The 22,331-nt window shown below is 50.9% G+C and overlaps 1 protein-coding gene across 2 annotated transcripts in view; it reads left to right on the forward strand.

Annotated features, from left to right (window-relative positions):
• Positions 1-1,201: 1,201 nt before the first annotated feature.
• HID1 (HID1 domain containing) overlaps positions 1,202-22,331 on the forward strand; it is a 31,801-nt gene continuing 10,671 nt past the window's right edge. Inside the window, exons 1-11 of one of the 2 annotated variants that reach the window (XM_087751003.1) lie at positions 1,202-1,416; positions 9,559-9,708; positions 11,952-12,122; positions 14,449-14,562; positions 17,365-17,471; positions 17,957-18,073; positions 18,811-19,033; positions 19,428-19,484; positions 19,581-19,721; positions 20,136-20,226; positions 20,899-21,050. In XM_087751003.1, the coding sequence (XP_087607129.1) occupies positions 1,351-1,416; positions 9,559-9,708; positions 11,952-12,122; positions 14,449-14,562; positions 17,365-17,471; positions 17,957-18,073; positions 18,811-19,033; positions 19,428-19,484; positions 19,581-19,721; positions 20,136-20,226; positions 20,899-21,050 (1,389 nt within the window). In that variant the 5' untranslated portion in view covers positions 1,202-1,350. The remainder of the gene's footprint in view (positions 1,417-9,558; positions 9,709-11,951; positions 12,123-14,448; positions 14,563-17,364; positions 17,472-17,956; positions 18,074-18,810; positions 19,034-19,427; positions 19,485-19,580; positions 19,722-20,135; positions 20,227-20,898; positions 21,051-22,331) is intronic. The other variant, XM_087751004.1, reaches the window with a different exon arrangement.

Genomic DNA, 22,331 nt, shown 5'->3' on the forward strand with positions numbered 1-22,331 from the left:
CTTTGACAGCAAAAGCCTGATGTATGATTTCATGAAAAGATTTTTTTTGCTGTAGGTTTTACAAGAATGTCTCAGATCTGACCTGTCACTCGATGTAATCAAACATCGGTGATTTCTGTACAGGTTACACGCCAACAAATGAGAATTCCCACAGTCTGCTCCTGCCAGGGAGTCAGCGCATTGCTTTCTTTTGCAAAATGATTAGAATTACCTCATTTCCTCTGGAGAAAGGAGGTTTGCAGAGCTAGGCATGTGAAATGTAACTCAGCGACACCAAAAAGACCTGCTTGCAGTTCACAGAGCTGCTCGGTGCAGAAAACAGCGATGATAGCTTCAAAGGCAAGACCGAATCGCCTTTGACACCTGCTTTGAGGTGTTCAGTGAGGGCCAAATCCTGAATTCCCAGTCCTTGGGGTTATAAAACATCTTCTCCTTGCAGGTGGGTAGAATTTCATTAGGGTTAATGGGCTACCACATGCAATGAGCTCGTTACAAGGTGCTTGCACAGGGTACTTATTAGTAGCCTGCTTGCTCTTGACTCCTTTCAACCCAGGACTGGGAAGAGGCTGGAGGTGGCTGATCCCTCTGCGTCCCGCTGCATCTCTGGATCATCCAGGCTTGGGGCCAGGCTGCTGAGAGCGGCCGGGCTCTCCAGCCATGGCTGGATGGAGCCGTCGTGGGGCTTGTGGCTGAGAGTCAGCCCAGCAAAGGGGCTCCAGGGGAGAAAGGCTGCAGGCAGTGGGGGGGGAGAAGGGGGCAAAATGGGGGCAGAGGAAGCTGATGAGGAGGGAGAAGGCAAAGGTTGGGGAAGAAGAGGAGAAGGGGGCTGTCAGGGAAGGCGAGAGAAGGCAGAGGGAGCCTAGGCCAGAGGGGAGAGCGAGGAAGGGCTGGAGGAGGAGGATGAAATGAGGAAGGCCGTGCTCTGCCGTGGGCCCTCACGGAGAGGGGAGGTGAGGGAGGGCGCAGGGGGAGCACGGCCATGGGGAGGGAAGGGGATGGAGGGAGGGAAGGGGTGAGGTGGGGAAGGGATGGGAAAGGAGGGGAGGCTGCGGGAGGAGGAGGAGGGCGCCTGCGGGGCGGGATGGAGGGCTGGCGGCGGGGCCGGCGGAGGAGGAGCCGCGGCCGTGGGCGGAGGAAGGGATGCGGGAGGAGGGCAGGGAGGGCCGGGACCTGCGAGGCCGGGTTTGACAGGACGGAGGGAGGGAGGGAGAGCTGCCGGTACGGGGAAGGGGGATGGCGGCAGCGGCGGCCCGAGGAGGGGAGGCGGGATCGGCGGCGTGAGGGGACGGCCCTGCCCGGCCCTGCCCGCCGCGGCTGGCAGGCCGCAGCCCCGCCGAACCGGGCCGCACCATGGGCAGCGCCGACTCCAAGCTCAACTTCAGGAAGGCGGTGATCCAGCTCACCACCAAGACCCAGGTGAGGGCCGCCATGTCGGGAGGTGGCTGAGGTGAGCGGGGGCCGCCATGTCGGGAGCCGCCCGCCTCTCCTGAGGCGCGGCCTCCTCCGGCCGTGAGGTGGCCGGGGATGCTCGGAGGCGGCCGGGGCCGGCTGACAGGTCCCTCTGCCCCGAGGCACCCCCGGCCTGGTGAGCAGGGCCGGTGCCTTGTGCGTGGGGCCGGGGCTGGGCGCTGCTGGGGGCCCGCAGGGCTCGGGGCGGGGGTGACGACGCCGCGGCGGCCAGGGGCTTCGGCCGTGGCTGGCTCTGGTCCAGGCTCTCGCCGTGAGGCCTTGCCCTGAGGCTGGGGAGCCGATGGGGGATCCGGGCAAGCTGGTCCTGTCTGCCGTGTCGCTGGTCTCCAGGGGCCTGGTGCGGTTGTGGAGGGGGAGCAGGGGTGAGGCGGCGAGACCGGGCTGGGTTGCTGGGAGCAGCCATCGGGTCTGGCAGGGCCGAGCTGGCAGCATGGCACTCGCTGCCTCTGACATCTTGCGCTTTGCTGAACAGCGTCCTGTGGTAGCAGACCAAGACGCTGCTGTCGTAAGGGACGTCCACGGCTCCTAATGTATTCAGTTGCAGGTTTACATCACCGCAAGGTTTGGCAATGCCCCCTTCTTTGTGTAGCCCCCTCCCCAATAATTAGTGGAGAATCTTGCCCTGCTTTTGGGTGATAGCAGATTGAAAGGGCTTTTGGCCAACCATGCTGTTGAGGTGAGGTTTTTGCAGCAGAAGCAGCTTCTATCTGTGACCTGTGAGATACTGCTTTATTTCTGCAGGCTGAAGAGGAGAAGGAGTTAAGTGAAAAGAAGTCAGGATGGGGTATGGAGAGGGTGGTTGCCTAGACATCTAACATATGTTGCTTGTGTCCTGGGAGCTAGTTTAGTTCTTGTTTTAATTTGGGAGCCCAGCAGCACACTGGCAGAAAATTAACAGACTGTCCGTCTGTCTAAGGAGCAGAGGGATTTTGCTCTACTGAGAAATTGCATCTTGGGTTCTTCTGAGCTGCCATGGAGAACTGCTGTTCTGAGCCGCCTTTGGTGGTGAGGGAATAACAGCTGCTAAGAAAACTTGGGGATGATGGCAGAAAGATATTTAATGATAGGGAATGAATTCAGATGAAAGAGTATGGATGCAAAGGGGTGAAGAGTAATAGGAGAAAATCTGCATGAAAACTCAAGAGATAAAGACTGGGACTGGAAAATGGATCATAGAAAGTAAGGCTGGAAGAGCCTTTGAGAAATGGTGTTTATACTTTCTAAAGCAGTATCACTTCTATCTGCATTGCTCAGGAATGGCTTCTGTGAACATGTTCTTAAAAACTTATAATTGTGGATGTTCCACAACATCCCTAGGCAAAAAGAGAAGTGGATGAATGAGTGTTTTAAGGGTTTCTTCCAAAGTCTCTTCTGGATGCCAAGTAGTTCAGAGTACCTTCAGCTTTGGACTGTCCTTCCACTGGGAAATGTGCTTATAAAGTGAGATTGTGGGGGAAAAAATCAAGCCTATAGGGATCTTCTCAGTCTCCTGTTCACAAAGAAGATCCTGTATGAGGCAATCCTTCATATCGCCAGCCAAGAAGAGCGCGCTCCCCTCCCCCAGTTTATCGACGTGTGTAATGAAAGAAGGTTTACTGGGGCCCCGAATAAAGGACGGAGAAAAAGCTTCATTCTTGGCTGGATTCATTTCACGTCTTTGTGGTCTAGGTGAGACCAGCTTCCATGTGGAAGAAGGGCGGGGTGTTGGCGCTCCCATATTTACATACCATAGAAGGGCACTGCTGTTTGCTTGTGCAGGTTGCATGACTGGACCCTCCTGGAGCCTTCTGAGCTCGTACCAGCAGCAACCTCCACGAAACCTCCTGGTCCAGGAGACCCTGGATTCAAACCAGGCTGCAATAATGGCCAGAGTCAAATCCCCACTTCAAAGCTATTAGCTCAAAATACGCTTTGCTTTCTCAGCAGTGTGTCTCCTTTTTTGCAGCCTTCTCCTCTGACATTAGGTAGCTGGACAAATAGTTTTTCGTCAAATCATCGGTAACATGAAACCGTGAGCTTAGTAATGCGCTATGCGGTGTTTCCTAAGGCTCTGATGGAAGGAAGTAGTTGAGCAGAAAGCACTGTTCACTCACTAGTGAAGGTTCAGAGTTGGCACTGAAGTTAATTTTTCTTAAAAGTAAGTTCTTATAATCTTCAGGCTTTCGTTAATTAAAAAAATATGAGCGTTCCCATGTGAACACTTTAAAAAAATTAAATAAATCTGTAAGGAACATAACACTTGAATGCTTGTAGCACGCGGGGAGCTGACAACTTGGAAGTCAAACAAAGTCTGGACACAAATGAAATCGACTTAACTGATTTTTAATTGCCAGAGAGAAACTCAGAAGATGCAAGAGTATTAAAAAAGAAAAATCGCTTCAGAATGATTTTAGTGATTAAAAAGGGCAGTAGTACCAGAAGGAAGGAATTAGCTTATGCTACAGATGTATATTAATAATCACACATGGAGCAATGGGCTTTAGGGTTTTTTTGATACATATATGTTACATTACACTGCACACCTTTAAATTGATAGAGCCTACCCTTTTAATAATAAAGCAGGTGTGCTTTATCATAGAATGTGTGAGCCCTGCCAAATTGCCCATAAAAATGCTGTCTACTTAACAGGTGAAGGAAAATGGAGGTTGGGAGTACGACAGCTAGTCCGTGGCGGAGCAGGGAACTGAAGCTGGGAGTCTTAACTGCTGGGGAAACACGCTTTCTTTCCTCAGCCAGCTGGCAATGAAATGGTTTCTGCAAGCAACTGACTGGAAGATAAGAAATTTTGATCTTGTGAACTAGCTTGTTAGATTTTAATGCTAGCTATGCCTCTGCCTTTAAAGAGACAGGAAGGATCAGACACTAGGGACAAACTCCAGTCCTTTCTCTGTCTCTGATCTGCAAATGCAGTAGTACAACAGGCTGTTAATTTGAGCCTGATGAAAGTGCACCTTATGTTTAGAGAGATCGGTTTCTGGTAGCCTGTTTCTGATAGTATTCCAGCTTGATTCAAGTATCCAAGGCTCTTAGGTTAATCAAAAGCAAAGCTGTTTTATTAAAAGCAAAGCTGTAACTGACACTTCACGCAGCTGACTTTTGTCCTGGGCTTTCCTTGCCAGACTTCTGTAAATCCCATTTTCCAGTTTCCTTTGCAACACGGTCTCTGCTGTGGGAGCAGAGAACTGGCGACAGACTCGTGTGGAGCCTCTCCTTGATTCTGCACTGCTGACCGCAAAGATCCTACAGAAGAATTTACTATTACTCTGAAATCTATGTGGAGCTGCTGTCCTTGGCAGCAGGGATGAAATCTTGCTAATTAGTAACGTTTTGAATAAATCTGTCCTCAGACTTTCCCTTTGCCCAGCGGCTCACAAACAGGTGCTACAAAGGTGTGTGTGAATTGCCTCAAACTAATCCGCTGGCCCTGCGGGGTTGCCTGACCTCCTAGAGCTCCATCGGGTGCTGCGTGAATGGCTCTCTGGTCATTACACTCCAGGGTTCTGCCTCGTTTGGGGTGGAAAGGAGCACGCTGCTCGTGTAGTGCTGGCTAGAAACCCTGGTGAGGGATGAGGGCCCTGCTCTGCGGTCGAGTCCCAGAAAAAGGAGAGTCCCTGTCCCAAATGCCTCGCTACCTTGGCTGAAGGGATGCTCAGTTGGCGTGTTGGCAAGGAGCAAAAGGAGAATACAACGAGCAAGATGAGTGGCTGCTTCCCCCTTGATTCTCCACTGGTGATTTGCAGCAACCTCTGAATTGGTTTATGGACAGTCCTCCGGTAGGGACCTGTTGGAGGAATTATTGGGAACAGGCATTTGATGTAAAGGCGTAAGTGCAGAGAGCTCGTGGTTGGGAGGAGGGTGCAAACGCTCACCCTGCCCAAGTTTGTGAGGGGTTGTGTCTGAAAGAGAAAGCGAAGGTGGTACTGACGTCAGGCTGAGGACAGTAATGAAGCGGGGGAGGCTGTGCCTTGGGACCTTTTCCTGTTTGTAGGACATGGTCAGCCCCACTGGTGTTCCTGTTTCCTGTGACGTATCCTGTTTGCCTGGGGATCGCCTGTTCAGGACTCTGATTCCCTGCTCAGAAACTGGCAAGATGCTTGCAAACTGAACATCTTCCTTTTCTGACTCCTACAGCGTGTGTGTATGGCGTGCTTTAAACAACCTGAAACCCAACGTTTATAACTATTGGGAAATAAAGACTGGAGGTGTCCAGTAGGACTGGTTCCACCTTTTGAGGGGCCAGCATGCAAGCGGGAGGTCTTTACGCCTTGCCCGGGTAAACTGAAGGCAAGAGTCTCCCTCCTTGCCCACTCTGAGAGGTCGCATCAGCTCAGCTCTGCCCGCTGTGTTCTCAGCAACCTTTCCGCGCTGCAGTCATCTCTTCCCTTTGGTGTGGAGAGCTTCGTTCAGGCAGCAGCGTCTCTCTCTGCCAGTTAGCTCTCTAACTTCAGCAGCCCCTGCGGTGGGGTGCCTGGGGGGCCCGGAGCGTCCTTTGCTCTCCAGATGTGCCAGTCATGTTTGCAGAGTAGAGTTGAGCTACCGATCCCTTGATTCTTGCGGCAACGATGAATTTCTCATTGCACCGCTGGTGCAGAGCTGGTTGTCTGCACTGTGTTGGAGGTGCATCAGGCTCGCTCTTAGATCTGTGTGCTGCAGCTCCCTTGCTGAGAGAGGAGACATCTGTGCTGATCTGGAGGATCCGAAGTGGCCCCAGCTCACAGTATTGCTGGTGAGGATTCAGCTCCTTGTGAGCTCTTCTGGTTAAAGCACTGTCAAGGCTAGCTGTGGTCCTGAAGGATTTGTTACTGCAGCGTGTGCAGTACCAAGTCTTGTAACCAAATCTCGACATTTCCAAATGAAGATATCCGTGGCTGGTGAACAAGACTGTTCCAGGTCTCTGTTTCCCTCCTCTGTGAGCTAGATACAGGTTGTTGGGTGAGCTCAGCATGAGGAAATGGATATTTAGATCCCCAGAGATGCTGCGTGCAGAGTACAATCAGCTTAAAAACATCCAGTATTGTTCTATCAGGAAGATGGATATTATGTGGATCGAGTAGCTTCATGATGCCAGACTGTTAATTAAAATAGGGGGGCTGCAGGGATGTGAGTGACTCAGTACTGAATCCATGTCCCAGGGTTGTACACGGGATACCATCTGTTGGATCAGGAGCTGACTTGCTGCAGCTATTAAAAATGAAAGAAATGGTGTTTTAGCGTAATCTGCTTGCCAAATGGCAGCCGTGACATTAATGTGGCTGCAACACCCAACGCTGCAGCTTGGGTAATTGCTTCTATGCTTCTCTACCTCCATGTAATTTTAGTCAGAGACCGTGTTCTTCAATCCGTCTTAGCTGTTGTGTTACCATCTGTAAAACAGCGGCTGTGTTCAACCTCTGAGGAGGCCTCAGGCTAGTGGGAGGTAAAGGGATCTGTGTCTACTGGAGGGAAATGGTTTTCACCTTCCCCTCCAGATGAGAGTGAAGCCATTATTTATGCATGATCCCCAATTAGCAGCAATTGCTGCTCGCTGTTGTGGGTGGGAGTGGCTGTGGCAGGCAGCCAGTGGGTACATGTGGCAATTATACATGCGGTTGTGGTGCGTGGTTTGAAAGGGGGTGTAGGAAGTGTAGGCTGTTTCGTGCATTACATAGGTCGGATTTCCAAATACTTGGCTCTTTTTGAGGAGCGTAATTAGAGATGAGATTTGCAAAAGAGCTTTGCTTCCATTTAAGCGTTTCATGCCCAGGTTACAAAGAGCACAGCTCCTTCACGCACTCGGGAAGCTGAAAGTCAGGCTGTAAACACTTGGCTGTTCCTACAGATCCCCTCTGAGGAGTTGTACTCTTGAAGCATTTAGAAAAAGTTGTTTTTCCCTGGGGAAGAGGTCTGGTGGGAACTTGCTTTGGTGGCCAGGTGATAAAATGAAGAGTGTTTAGGCACTAGAGCAGAGTTTAAGAAGATGCCTAAACACGTGGGGTTTTTTTCTGGTTTTGTTTTTAAAGACCAGGGAGTCGCTTGGGCCAATTCCTTGCGTGGCTGGAAGGAGGAGGACACGCGCTAAGCAGCCTCTATGGCAGTGAAGCGTTAAGGCAGAGAGCTGCAGGGCAGGAACCTGCTATACCAGTCTGGGGGTGGCCTGCCTGCCTGCCCCTCTCACTTTTTGGCCTTTGGGTGGTAGTGACACATCACCTGCTCGAAGACTGTGGCTGTTAATTCAGGAGGTGGTAGCAAAGGGGGAGATGCAGCACTTCTTGGTGTCAGAACTGTGAATGAGCTGTTCTCCCTGGAGTCATGTCTTGGCTGCATTTAGAAACAGCATAGAGCTGGGCCAGTTTTCTGCCTACTACAGCAGAGCTGGGAGTGGGCAGGAACTGTTTAAGTTAAACACACGTTCATATTTTTGCCCCTTTCCCATCTGACATGGTAGACCCACCCACGGTGCTAATTATCGCAGTTAGCGAGAGCTGCTGTTTGCTTTAGAGCCGCTGCACATCGCAGGCAGGAGGCTCCCCCTCGCCCCGAGCCAAGGGCTGGGGGTGCTCAGGCGGGCGGCTCTTCTGACCTGCCCAAAGTGCCACTGCGCCTCAGCACGGCTGGGGAAACGCCTCTGGAAAAGCTTCCCTTTTCCTCTTCTGACTGCAATCGTGGATCTGTCTCTTTCATGCTGCTCGGCATAAATGCACATGTATCTATCCCACCCCTGTAGCAGGACCCTTGGGCTGCGTGAGCACTCCCAGCCTTGTTTGGACAATGCCTATCTCTTGGCAAGTATTAGCATTTAGATGGGAAGAGCCATGTGTGGTTTTAGACTGGCTGAAAAGTTAAGTCTTTCCTGATTGATCAGAGCTCCCAGGCTTTGGATGCCTGAGATGTTGTGTAATGGAGATGCCTTCTTGTTCGGCAAACAGTGCTGGCATTTTCACCTTTTGGGGAGTGGCCAGTCATTGCCAGGCTTCCAGAGGGTTGGAGGCACCGCTGGGCTCATGTGTCTGAGCTGGCATTTGCTTCTGCTTCACCTTGAATGGCCAGCGTTGCCCTCTGGCTCTGCGAAGCCATAAAGGGCAAAGCAAGGTCCAGTCTGCTTTGTTCAGCCATATATAACCTCATTGTTGTTTTAATTCCTGAGCTGATGCAACGCTGTCAGGAAGAAGCTGGGGGAAATAACACTGGGACTCGGCAGCCAGCTGTACAGAGCTGTCTTTCCACCTGCAGGCTGGCAAACAGACCGTCCTTGTGGCCAGCATCCCTAGCACTGGGCTTTCAGGGTGGGCTCGAGGAGAATCCTTGTTCTCTCACTGTGAAAAGGGGACAACAGTGCTGGTAAAAGAGGGAGTTGTCTGCACCCGCAGAACCAGAAAAGGTAATTGGGAGAGGTGTGTTCACGGGGGAGTGAGCTTTTCAGACCACAGGTCTGAAATGGATTGCTTTTTTTGGCATCTCAGTCTCCTCCTTCCATCTTCCTCCTTGAATTGCATACTTAGTGCTTTTTAAGAACAAAGCCTTGGCAGCGGCCAGCTGCACCGAGTCCAGTTCCCCATAAATATTTGATTTGGAAAGATCAATTCTGTTGCATCTGTAAGTGCTTTGGGGTGGGTCTGTCCGTTCTGTGGGTTTGTTCATGCCCTAATGAGAGATGGCCCCGATTGCTTCCCCGAGACTTTGTTTGCAATAGAAGTAATTCCAGTGCACGCTCAGGGCACCCTTGGCTCGCTGTGAAGGTGACAGAGTGCATGACAACAGCCTGGCCCACATGCGTTGGTAAAGATCTTGTAATACATGCCCTAGGTTGCAGACAAGCAGGAGACCTCGTGTATGTTGTGGCTCCATGAAAGACTTGGGGAGTCCCAGCCTGATGCAGCTGGTCACATAAACGTCTTGCTGCTCACCCCCTTGCTGAGGGCATGCTCTGTTTGGGAGATCAAATTGGCCAAAGCCCTGGTAACAAAGAGGCTGAGGTACAAAACCAGTGCCAGTATCTTTTATTGAACCTCTTCTGTGCCTGGTCCCGTCCCCAAGCCAGGGATAATCGCTGATGTTTGGACCTTGTAGAATGGTAGTTCTGCATCTGTAACCACGTTTGTCTCTTCACAGCCCGTGGAGGCAACAGATGATGCCTTTTGGGACCAGTTCTGGGCAGACACAGCCACTTCAGTGCAGGATGTCTTTGCCCTTGTACCAGCTGCAGAGATCAGAGCAGTGAGAGAAGAATCGCCTTCAAACTTGGCCACTTTGTGTTATAAGGTAAGGTGGGTGCTATGTTAGTAGGGGGGAGTCCCTGGATCAATAGTCCTGTGGCTCCCAAGGGGAGGCAGGCATCGCATTATTTCCCTCTACCACATGATGTGCTTGCTTGTCCCAGTCTCCTCCTGATGGTAATGCTCAGCCCTTCCTCTCTTGGTTTAGCACAGACCACAGCTGGCATTTGCTCACTTTGGAGCCTTTTTCCTCTTGTCTCCTTCCTGCGTTTCACCCTGCTCTTTTGGGTCTTGCCTGCTGTGTAAACTGCTACCTGCTTAGAGGGCTTTATACCAAGGCTGCATATTTGTGGGGAGGCTAGTACATCCGATGCCCTGTCTGCACGTAGTTACTCCTCACCATGCATCAGTCTGGCTTCGAGCTGATAGATCCCAAAGGGATGTGGAGATTGTCACTGTACAAGTGCCTGGATGATGTCAGGGGGGGAGATGTTAAGACTTTTCTTCCTTCTGCTGTGACATCAAAACATCCCTGCTGCTGCTGGTGTTGCCATGCCCTTTTCTGGAGCACAAGGGACACTGACTCACATTTCCTCCCCTGCCAGGTTTGGCAAATTGTCAAGCTGGTGAACAACAGCCTGAGACTTACTCTGCCTGGGAAAGTGCAGGTGTTAATAATGCTCCTGATGTAAGCCATGCAAAGAGTAGCCTTGAATTTGTAGTATTGGAAACATTTGGAATGGCATTTTCCCAGTTTTAAATGGTTGTTGTCATCCTGTTATTCTTTCCTGCTCTACAAAATGTGAATGAGACCTACTAAATCATAGCAAAGGTACCCCTGACTGGGAATCGTGCCTCAGACAGATGCCTGTAGTAGGTACTTGAGAAAGAATACAAAAATGAGGCAAAGTGGAATGGTTCTTCCCTAGTGCTGCCTCCTGCCTTCTGGCAATCAGCAGCTTGGGAACTGAGAAGGGCTGGGGAGACCCGTACTGACCACATAACCCCTTTGTCTCTGTGTCCTCTTTCCTGCAAAACCAAGACTAAAATATGGGCTGTTCTCCCTACTGGAAACAGATCTGTTGGGAGACGTGGTTGCTGCAGGGCTGTTTATCCAGGAACCCTAGATCTTGGAATAGTGGGGTCAGAGAAACCTGCAGATCCCTGCAGTGCTTTTGCCAGGCTGAGGGCCCTGGCCTGTGCCGGGTGCACTGTGCCAGTGGACTTAGCAATGCTGCGTGTTGGTGGAGAGCACAACAGCATGGCTGAAATGTCATTTGCAGTCATGGCTGGAGACTCAGACTGTACAGAGTCATAAATGTGCCTGACAAAATCGTTAAGCTTGGTCATAGAGTAGCGTGTGGACAGCCTGAGACTACACAAACAGCATTTAAATACCCATTAAGGCAATGACGCAGGCTAGCAGAGCCAGTGACCCAGACAGTCTGCTATGAAAATAAGCAGGGACACATGACCTCATGAATTAAAAAGCAGCAAGGTGAATCCTTGGCAAATGCTTTGGCTTTCATTGCCCCTCTGTTTCCCCTTGAGATCAGGGAGTAAGAGCAAGTGGGTGCAGCTGCTGGGGGAAGGAGCTGCCCTTTTCTGTCTGTGGGTGAAACCTCCTGGGGCTGTGGTTGCTGCCTGGCAAGACCCACATCCTATTCTGAAAAACCCAGTGTGACTGTCTCCAGCGGCAGTTGCAGTAGTGATTGGATGGACTGCAGAGACTCGGCCCAGAAGCTCTTTCCAGAGCAGCAGTCCTATTCACAGGGTCATTTAATAGTCACAGCAGCTTAGCTCCCACCTTCTGCGTCAGGAGAGGTCCCTGCTGTAATTGCAACAGCACATACAGATCTGTCAGACTTTGTGTGTTTCTGTGCAGCACAGTGCTGCTGCCTTGGTTCTGCCTGCCTCTCGGGTACCTGGTGCGGCTGATTATTCTGATCTGCTCTTTGCAGTCTATGGTGTCACGGAGCAGTGCTGGAAGGAGCCTGCTGGTGCTGTGGCTGGCCGTCTCACGTGGCACGGCACGTGTGCTGCATGGATTAGCCCTGGCATGCGAGGTCTCTTGCAGAAGACCTTCAAAAAGGTCTGTTTAAGATCATTAACCCTATTTCTGCAGTGTTGCAAACAGCAACAGCACCCGTACCACTGAACTTGGAGAAAATGGGCTCCAAGAACTGCTTATAACTCTATGTGAGGGTGTCACCAGCAGGACAGACCTCCCCAACTCTTGCTAACTTGTGTCCAGGCTAACACTACCTGCCTTGGTTTTGTTTCCTTCAGGCTGTGGAAAAGCTGGTGCAGGGAGCAGAGAGTGGCTGCCACACGGAGAAGGAGAGGCAAATCGTCTTGAACTGCTGCCGGCTCCTCACCCGTATCCTGCCTTACATCTTTGAGGACCCAGACTGGAGAGGTTTCTTCTGGTCAACTGTCCCTGGGGCTGGCCGAGGAGGGGTCGGTCTCTCGGCACTTATTCTTCTTTCTGGAGGGTGAAGGGGAGGCTGCAGTGAGGAGACCCTATATACTTTTGGGGGCAACTTTATTCCAGTTGTTTCCATTTGGTCAGAAATTAGGTGGCACCTTCTATGTTCTTTTCCTTCCTTTGATTCTTGCTGCTCTTCCTCTCCCCCTCAGCTGCTTTGCTCAGCACAGGCTGCTGCATCATCTGAATGTTTCACTCGGGTGGGTGGCTGTAGGAGAGCACTGGTATTTCAGGGAAGGCTTCTCCAGTATAACTGAAGGTGTGAATCAAAATGAACATGAGCGCGGTACTACAGGCTGTAGGACCTTCTTAAACCACAATGACCTTATTCCATTAACTAAAGTTGATTTAAGATTCAAGTCAAACTGAAATAGGGTGTCATTTCCACTGATTTGACAATGTCACATAGAAAGCAAATAGTGCCAGAGGAGCTCATGACTCAATACCCTACCTATGAGCTGAGCGATGCAGTTATAACCAGGGCCCTAGCCTGATAGGTGAAGCCCACAACTGAGCAAGAGCGGTTAAAGAATTAGGTACTGTTTTGTGGCTCTGTCAGGGACATGTATAACCTCAGGGGAGTCTCTGAACCTCCCTACGTTTCTCTGTCTGGAGAGCAGGCACAGTAGTGCTCTTCTGTGGCTCTCAGAGGATCAGGGTGAAAGTTCTTTAGGATCTCCTGCAAATAGGAGAAATAGTGTTGAAAAAACAGTTGAGTTGGGCCAGGAATTTGCCTGCTTGCTCCCTCAGCAGCTGCCCACTCTGTGCATAGAGAGCGCTCTCCTATGAGTTTCTGAATCCGCAGGTCAGCGTGGCTGTACCGAAGAGCGTGGTTTCCCCTGAATGTTAAACGTACTGCACTGGTTTTGGGGAAGGTTCTAAAGGATTGGCAGTGGTTGGTACAGAACAAACCTGGCACCTTGCGTTGTCTCTGCCTGTCACCTCTAAGCTGTTTCTCCTGAGGCCGCTTCAAGGGGAAGTTCTGGGTGGTGGAAAGGGAAGACTTTGTTAGCGCTGCTGTGCTGTGATCTGTGTGACTGGGAGTCCGATTTCTCCCTGGGAACTGAAGGGAAAGATGATGGTATGCCTGGACCGTTAGTAAATATCTCTGTGATTATCCTTCACCTGCCTCATGATGCAGCGATGGATGGCAGAGCTCCTGGGGGATGGGTGCCTCTCTCCTGTAAGGGGCTCTGTATTGCATACACACCTATTGGTTTGGTGTGTGTCGCCCATTTTGGAGGTGGTGGTACCCAGAGCCGGCAGGGACTTTTTCTGGCAACTGAGGTGATGTTAGCAAAGATCATTCTTGGAAAACAAATCCCCTTGGACTCTAACGCTTCTCATTTTATCTCTGACTGCGAGCCCAAGTAAAAGCACCTTTGCTGTGCTGGCACCATCCATCCTCTCTGGGTCTCTCCTTACATCCGGGATCTGTTTGATGGTAGTCTTCCCGCTCTCGCCGAGACAGACGTCAGAGCCACACGGGCTGTTATCTCTGTTAGCTGCCTGCTATGATTTAAGAGGTGCATGTTGTGCGCAGGCTGACAGAGGCCTGGCTGAGACAGATAAGCTCCTGCCATTCCTGCTCCCTCCCTTTCCCTTCAGCACCAGTGTGTGGTGGGGAAGGCCTCCCATCCAGGATGCTCTTTGACAGGCAGGATCTGGCAAGGTTTCCCGTGGCAACGGCTGCGGAGGAGTAGCCATGCATGATTCGAGTGATTGCTTTGAGCACTGGAGACAGCAAAATCCCCTCTGCTGCCATGCTTGCTGTGCCATGGCAGGCCGGGGCGGCCCCTTGCATGGTGCACGCAGCCTCTCCCGGCTCTGTCACCCCCAGTTCTGGGCAGCCTGTGTGAGAGATTTTACACCTTACCGCTGCTGGCTGGCTTCTTGTTATTGCTGTCGCTGTGCACCATCCAGATCACCCTCCTTCATGGCTGTATAAACCCTCTCCTCTGTAAATGGTTCCCTTTCCTTTTGTCTTCAGTAAGTCAAGCATCTCCACATGGCAAAGGTCCAGTGCTACTCTTCGTTTCCCCAACACCTCTAGGCCTTTGTCTGCTGAGTTTGGTGTCATGAAAGAGCTTGTTCCTATTTAGTCATCACCTTCCAGGGGGGAAGTTCTTTCCTGTACTGGCTGGGTTTTGTGTTTCTCCCTCTTGTTCCTTTGTAACTTCTTGCCTCCCTGCGTGTTCTTGGGGAACGCATTTTCTCTTGCTGTGTTATAGTAGTGTTACTGTGTGTTCTTTGCTCACCCTGGGCTGACAATACTCTTCCATGTTTCTCGCTTTTTAGGGAGATGAAGATGATGAAAATGCCCGGCCACTGGCCGAGTCGTTGCTCCTTGCTGTCGCAGATCTGCTCTTCTGTCCCGATTTCACTGTGCAGAGCCACCGGAGGAGCACGGTGGTAAGTTGAATCATGAGATTATCTGCATAGAGGTAGATTAGCTGCATGGTGGGGGGTACCCTGGAAAACCCCAGCAGCTTTCTGCAAACCTGCAGGCAGGAAAATACGGAATTGCTGAGCTTGAACCCACAGTGACTAATATTGATCAACATTTTGGGTTCACTGTGTTGTGTTTGTGCCTCCTAAAACAGATGTTCTGAGACAGCTGGGTGAGTCTCAGCTGGAGTGGCTGGCACTTACCCCACACTGCAGTTTGCCCCTCAGGAAAAGGTGGTTGTGCTGGCAAACAACCGCTCTTCTGTTGTTGCCATCAGAACAGAGACCTTTAGCACCTGGTTCCTCTCACGGGCGATTTGGTGCAGTCTGGGGCAGGAAGCAGCTGTCTGCCTGATCGCAGGTGCTGTGATGTGAATGAGGAGATGGTCTTTGCCTCTTTCCACCTCCTCTTCCTCTTTGTATCACTGCAGCAAAGACAAATGTGTTCTGATCCTTATGGTGACTGTCTTTACTTCAGAGGAGTTCCCTGAAGCAGGGATCTCCTACCAGGTGTGCATCTCTCTCCCTCCTCTCTTCCCACCAGTGACTCTGTGGTGTTTCTTGTAGATCCAGTCTATAAACAAAAGTGGGCAGCTCTCCTTTTTGGTATAGCTATGAAGTAAATTAAAAATGAACATGCTAAACCACTGTGTATTTGATGGCTGCAAAATTCCCTGACAAACTTGAGTACTAAATTGCTTGCTTGAAGTTTCTGGGTCTTGGAAACAGAGTTAAAATCTGGGGATGAAGGGGTGCGGCTGGATCAGAACCGCATGGCTATGTGCTAAGAGTAAGTGGGAGTATGGCTGAAAGAGATGGACTTGTCCTGTGCTGTCACTTGGGATAGATTGCACAAGTGGGGGTGACAAAACTTTTTCCTGGGAGAGCCCCCCTGCCACCACCTGTGACTTCTCCCTTGGCAGCAGCCAGCCTGGCTCTCCAGGGCTCTGGGCAAGTTGAATTCGATGATGGGATCGTGAATGCTGTTAGCTGCCTGTCTGCTGCCTGTGGCCGCTGCAGTCTTTGCCTAGCTGTCTTCCCTCTCTGGTCTGACCTGCGCTTTTGGGTCTCACTGCAGGTTAAGAGCAGAGATGGGTACAACCACCTCATGGTCACGGCAGAACAGAGATACAGATGGTGGTGGATAATTGCTGAGGCAGGATTGAGTAAAGAGGAAGAGCAAGAGCTGGGAGGGAATGGGCAAAGGTGTCCCACGAGTGACCCGTATTCTTTTGCTGTTTGCCTTCCTATTGAAGTCAGCCCTGCAATTATGGCTAGACATTGGGGATCCCTCTGTCATGCATGGTGCCTGCATATCTGTGTTTTATCAGTTACTTGCAAAGGCTGAGCTCTTTGAAGACATCAGCACCTGCTTTTTTAGGCCTGGGCAACTGCTATAGTGATAGCTATAACATGCTGTCTCCTCCTAGTGTTCCTGCTTAGTCACACACGGTAGAAGCAGGTTTGTGGATGTAATTGCATTTCTTTCCATGAAGCCTGTGCCTGGCAGGAGATGTTCAAGATTTGGTGGTGGAGGGAGGTCTTGGGAACTCCAGTCTCACAAGAGTTGTTCTGAGGAGTTTGGTGAGAAACCTGACAGCAGGTGAGCTCCAGCCTGTCTGTAGGAAGTGAGTAGCAAGGCAGGAAAAGCCCAGACTGTGGAGGAAGCTGCAGTTGCCTCTGTCAACATGCTGGTTTTGTGGGAGCTGTGGTTGGGGTGGTAAGTGCATCTTGGTTGTCCTCAAGCCCTGCTGTTCTGAGATCTGTGCCTTTGTGGGAGGGAGATATGCAATGGGAATCCAGAGTAATTAGAAACAGTCCTCTGATCTGCTTTCCCCAAGTGCAGAGAGGAAAAAAGGCAGGTGGTAGAATTTGCTTAATTAAACCCCAGAAAAGAGACAGCCAAAGTGTGCCCAGTGCGTTTGATGCAAACATATTCATCTGGACCCTTGCTGCTGGTCATTCCTGGAGGGTTGACAAGGAGGGTTGACAAGGTGGTTTTCAGTGGCTGCTTGTCTCCGCAAAGCTGCTTCAACACTGACCTGACCGACCGTGACAAAGAAGGGCAAACTGCTGTGGTTCATCTCCTCAGGTTGCAAAGCAAGAGTTTGGGAGTCATGCCAGCAGCTGTCAAGGGGCTGGGAGGGTTCTCACTAGGAGAAATAACATGTTTGCGGTCACCTCCTTGCTTTACCCTTTGAATAGCAAGTCACAGCCATATCCGCTTTTATTATAAATGAGGGTTAATTTGCTCCTTTTCCTGCCTTTGGGGTGCAGCCATTGCGGGTTACCGTTACGTGGGTAAACTCAATGTGACGTGCTCTGAGATTGGGTCGAGGTATCGAGCAGGACAGAACCCCTCTGTGGTGCTCTTGATCTGCAAAGGAAAAGCCCTGACCTGGGCTGTGCTTCATGAGATGCAGAGCAAAGGAGAAGAGATGGTGATGCCTCCAGTACTGACAACAGAATGTATTTTGGATCCTTTGGCACTGGGTGACCCTTCCCAGTGGAGGTGGCTAGCATTGCACCTTAGCGTGCTAGGGGAGGGGTCTCATGCTGCATAGTGCTTAGTACCTGTTGAAGATAAAAGGTCCTCTGTCAGGGGTGCTCCCTGGCTGGGGCTGGTATGTACAGTCCGAGTGTTTGGATGCTTCTCTGCTCATTTCTTTGCTGCTGCTAGAGAGGGGCTGAACTGCCTTGGATACCACTAGCGCTGTCAACTCTGGCTCTTGCCTTCTGTGGTCCAACCTCTTATTTCTCCCGCAGGACACAGCAGAAGATATCCACTCCATCGACAGCTGCGAGTACATCTGGGAGGCAGGCGTGGGCTTTGCTCATTCTCCGCAGCCTAACTACATCCATGACTTGAATAGGTAAGAGGGTCCGCAAGGGCAGAATGGAAAGAAACTGGGCTCAGAAGAGGGGGATCTGAGGGAGATGGGCTCTCCTTGCCTCCTTGGGTGTATGTGATTCCCAAGGGGCTTTCTCCTTGCTCCTTTCTGAGCTAACAGGACTGGCAATACAGGAAAAAAAACCAACAAACCAGCTGTCCTTTTGAATAGCTTTTTGTAGTATGAGATGGGAGTCGGAGTGTCTGCAACAGGAACTGGCAAAACATTGCTGCTTTGAAAATGCCTAGGAGCTCTGTACTGTATTTCTTTTCCATAAGGCAGCAATTCTGCTGAGCTTTGCGCTGGTGACAGCAGTGTTGCTTATGAAATGAAATGGGCTTAGCTCTCTGTGGGGAGGGCTTTTTGGATGGGAATTATGCGGTGTTGTGGTAAGTGATGGTGCCTCCTGTGCCCAGCCCCTGCTCCTGAATGGCTCCAGGCCTTGGCTTCTTCTTCCCTTCTTGCAGGACAGAGCTGCTTAAGCTGCTGCTGACGTGTTTCTCTGAGGCCATGTATCTGCCTCCCTCCTCGGACAGCAGCAACGCCAACCCCTGGGTGCAGTTCTTCTGCTCTACGGAGAACAGGTGAGGGTGAAGGGTTGGGGACTGAGTGCCAGGGCGAGAAATACCTTCAAATCTCTTCCATGGAGTGTGTTCGTGATGGGGGACCATAGGACTCGCTACCTCCAACATCTAGGGGCTGTTGTCCTTTTTCTTTGTCCCTCTCTTACGTATGCCCCGTTAGCATCTCTGCTTCGAGAGAATTGTTCCTCAGCAGCGAAAGGAGAGCTGGAGTTTGATGCAGGACTGATCCCTGTCCTGTGGGAAACGGCAGGTCGCTGCTGCAGACGCCGTTCTCTCGCGGGGAGGGTGGCGTGGCGCTGCAGCGGGTCGGTTGTGGTGTTGGTGGCGGACAAATGCTGCCCTCTAGTGACATTGGCTCCCTGGGACTTCCAGCTCCTCGGGTGAGAGCTGCTCATCTGGGGGAGCACAGTCTTGGCCGAAGGCAGACAGCTTTGTCTTTCCAGAGTCTAGAGAGCTTTGAGGTCCTGTCCTCTTTTTCACATTGCTGCACAGGATTCTTCTGGGAGGCCGCGCGGCCTTTCTCACCTCCCCTGCCCTCTCAGCTGTGGTGCAGGAGACCAGCTGGGGGCTGGAGTGTCAGCTCTTGTCTCTGGGCTGCTCAGTCGTGGGCCACTTAGGGAAGATGCTAGGGTTTTGTCATGACGCCATACTCTTGGGGAGAGAGATGCCTGTCCCTCCCCAAGGCAGCACCTTTTCCTTCCTGCTTCTGCCTTCTGAGAATGTTTTCTCCTCCCCAGACATGCGCTCCCGCTCTTCACCTCACTCCTGAACGTCGTCTGTGCCTACGACCCGGTGGGTTATGGGATTCCTTACAATCACCTGCTTTTCTCTGACTACCGCGAGCCCCTGGTGGAGGAGGCAGCCCAGGTGCTGATCGTCACTTTGGACTATGACAGCTCTACCAGTTCAAGTCCCACTGTGGACGGCACGACCACTGGCACAGCCATGGATGATGTGGATGTGAGTGACACTGGGATCTGTATTTGCTGCTCTCCTGAACTCCCTGTGGTCCTTTTACACCAGCTTGCATTGAGTATTGACCTGTAGGGCCCAGCACCACTCTTCTCCTTGCAGTCTGCTGTCTCTGGCCCAGTCCTGCTTCTTTCCTGTAGGTCACTAAACAGCTGTAGATGACCAAACCACTAGGTTTTGGTCACTGACTTGAATCAGGAGCATGTAAGTGAAAAGCCCCTGACTTTACTGTTCCCTGAGGTGCTCTGTCTCCTACCATTTAAAACTGGATCATTCAGAGAGGAAGGCTGAATGAGGGACGTTAGCCCCCAGAGCCAGTGGTTACACTTCCTGAGTAAACCTTGTTGCCAGTAAGCATTTCACTCCTTGTTTTTGAACACAGCCTCCTGGACCAGACAATCTGTTTGTGAATTACCTCTCAAGAATACACCGAGAGGAGGTAACGTGCTCCTACCCTGAACTCTCTCCTGTCTGATTTCACGCTGGTTGCATTAGCCCTGGGCCCACCACAGTCTCTTTCCTGGTCTGTCGGCAGGATTTCCAGTTCATCCTGAAAGGAGTGGCCCGCTTGTTATCAAACCCACTGGTCCAGACCTACCTGCCAAACTCTGCCAAGAAGATCCAATTCCATCAGGAACTCCTCGTCCTCTTCTGGAAACTCTGTGATTTCAACAAGGTGTGGATCTGCTTCTTGTCGAGCTTTGCCACACCTTGCCTGTTGCCCAGAGCCTGGTGTGGCTCTTCCTGGGCTGAGCCCTGGTGAAGAGCTGTGGGCAGGTAGTTAGCAGGGACTCTGTGGCACTCTGCTCAGCAGCACCACTCCCTGCTGGGTGGGTTGGGGGGGTCTGGCTCCAGGGAGAGCTTGTGAGAGAGGCTGCAGCTCCTGAAGGTCAGCGCTTGAGGTAAATGCCAGAGCAGGCATTACAATAACTCCACAAATAACACTGGAGTTGAAGAGCTGGTGTGTACACCAGCCTTTCTAACATTCTTGAGAGACTAATAAGCTTGAGGCTACCTGGCCTGAGTCCTGCGGATGGTGCAGAAAACCAAATATGCTTGTAATTGTCTGAAATCCTCTCCTTTCTTCCAGAAATTCCTCTTCTTTGTGCTGAAGAGCAGCGATGTTCTGGACATCCTTGTCCCAATCTTGTATTTTCTCAATGATGCCAGAGCAGACCAATGTAAGTTGTTGTTTTTTTTTTTTTTTTTTTTTTTTCCAATATTTGGGATGATCTGTGCGTGGCAGTTGATGTAGAACGTTTTTAAGATGCTTCCTTCCTACCACTGAGATGCGACAGCATCTTGACTGTGTGTTCCTAGCCTTCTGCAGGCATGGAGTAGAATGGTTCAGTTAGCTGGGTGTTAATGTTTGTAACAGACTAGAAGCAGGACATGGTCTATGCCACAACACAGGGAAGGGAGATCCTTAGCACGTGTTAACTCACTTTGAGTCCTTATGTCAAAAATCGCGTCCGTGATCCCATGAAGAGGGAGAAATGAGCAATCTGCTCTTGCCTTGGGTGTAAATCAGGCATAACTCCATCACCGGGTAGTGGAAAGAAGTAGTCAGATCTTTCCTACTACAGCGATGGGTTTACATCAAGAACGTAAGAAAAGCATGACCTATCCAAGACGTGGCATTGTACTGGCCCCATGGATGTGCTTGGGAAGGACACTGGTACTGGCAATGGAGGGAGCTCTGTGTGGGATGTCCCTTAGCAGGATGGCCTGGTCTGTGCAGTTTTTCTTTCAGTCCCATAGTGTTTCTCCTCTCTCCTCGCTGCCCTCCTGTCTTTAGGAGTCCGCTGGCCTCACTGTGATGTGTGGTTTTTTGTTTTTTCTTTGCTCTGCAGCACGAGTGGGTTTGATGCACATTGGGGTCTTTATCCTCCTGCTTCTCAGTGGGGAGCGTAACTTTGGGGTTCGACTGAACAAGCCGTATTCTGTACGAGTGCCTATGGACATCCCTGTCTTCACAGGGACACATGCAGATCTGCTCATCATAGTGAGTATAGCTCCAGCAGTTCTTTTCTGTCCCTCCTAACTCCTGTTTCATACCTCCACAAATAATTGTCCTCCTGCAACATACTCGTCCTTCCTCGATTGCCAGCCCATTGAGTAGCTAGAAAGTGTGTGGGATGCATCCAAGCACTGGTGGGATCTTTGCACGCTGTTAACCTGAGGTGACGTGTCTGGCAGGATGCACGCATGAGATGCAGTTCTGTCTGTATGAGATGATCCCAAAGAACAGGATCCCAGATGGTGCTGGACTGGTGTCTAAAGGACTCTGGGACGGGCATGAGTGGGATTGGGTGCGTGGTCCCTACCAGACTTGATTGCAGGTGGGGAAGGCAGGAGATCTGACTGCATCACTGGCTCTCTCCCAAGTAACCATAGTTGTGTGGGGCATGTCTGTCAGAATGGGAACACCGGTGCTACCAAGCTCAACCCTACAGCTTTGGGTTGCTGCAAGATTTCATTCATCTGTAGTGATGATGTCATTCGTCTGTAGTGCTGAGGGCCACAATACTGCCTACAGACAGCTGTGTGTTTTGCAGTACCAGCCTCAGGTGGTACCCTCCTGTCATGTTAGTGCTCGTTTGCCAGAGAAGAATCTCTCAGCAGCTTCTGATAAACCTTCAAAAGGAGATTCCCATTGGAAGGAGTGGGAAGAAATGTGCCCACGAGAACCATTCTTGATGCTATGTGTTTTGCTATTACATTCCGTTAATCTTAGATCATCTCTGTATTTTCATTATGCTGCAGGTCTTCTCTACAGGCATGCCAGCTAGAGGTGGGAAGGCCAAGACTGGGAGTGTCTGAACTGGTTGCGAGGCAGTTGAATCTTTCCATGTCCAAGGGTATAGTTAAGAAAAATAGGACAAACATTTGAGTTAGCAGTTTGTAGTAAAATCAAATGCGAAATGATTAGTTCTGTGGCATTTCAAGCAGCTGTCATTAGGGTTCAGAGTCAAAATCCATTGGAGGTGAAGATGTTTCTTACTTCCTGGTGGTTTATTTTTGTCTCAGGCCACCTGTACGTCTTGGAACAGCTCACAGTCAGTTTGTTTGCAATGTTGTAGAGCCCTAATCACATTCCCAAAGGATTCCTTTTAAATGAAAGTTTGTACTCCTGGAGCGCAAGTCTGTGGTGAGAGCAGCCTTCCCCAGCTGTGTAACTGTGGAGTGTGCAGGGCCCTGCCTAGGAAGGAATGGTGTCAGGAAGCGATTAGTGTGGGGGTGGCACTGGTTTTGGTTGAGAGGGTGCTTTCGGTAAGGTACTACC

Source organism: Nipponia nippon, unplaced genomic scaffold (genome assembly GCF_047370975.1).
Source record: "Nipponia nippon isolate SJK-2023a ecotype South Korea unplaced genomic scaffold, ASM4737097v1 scaffold_14, whole genome shotgun sequence".
In the NCBI taxonomy this organism is placed as follows: Eukaryota; Metazoa; Chordata; class Aves; order Pelecaniformes; family Threskiornithidae; genus Nipponia; species Nipponia nippon.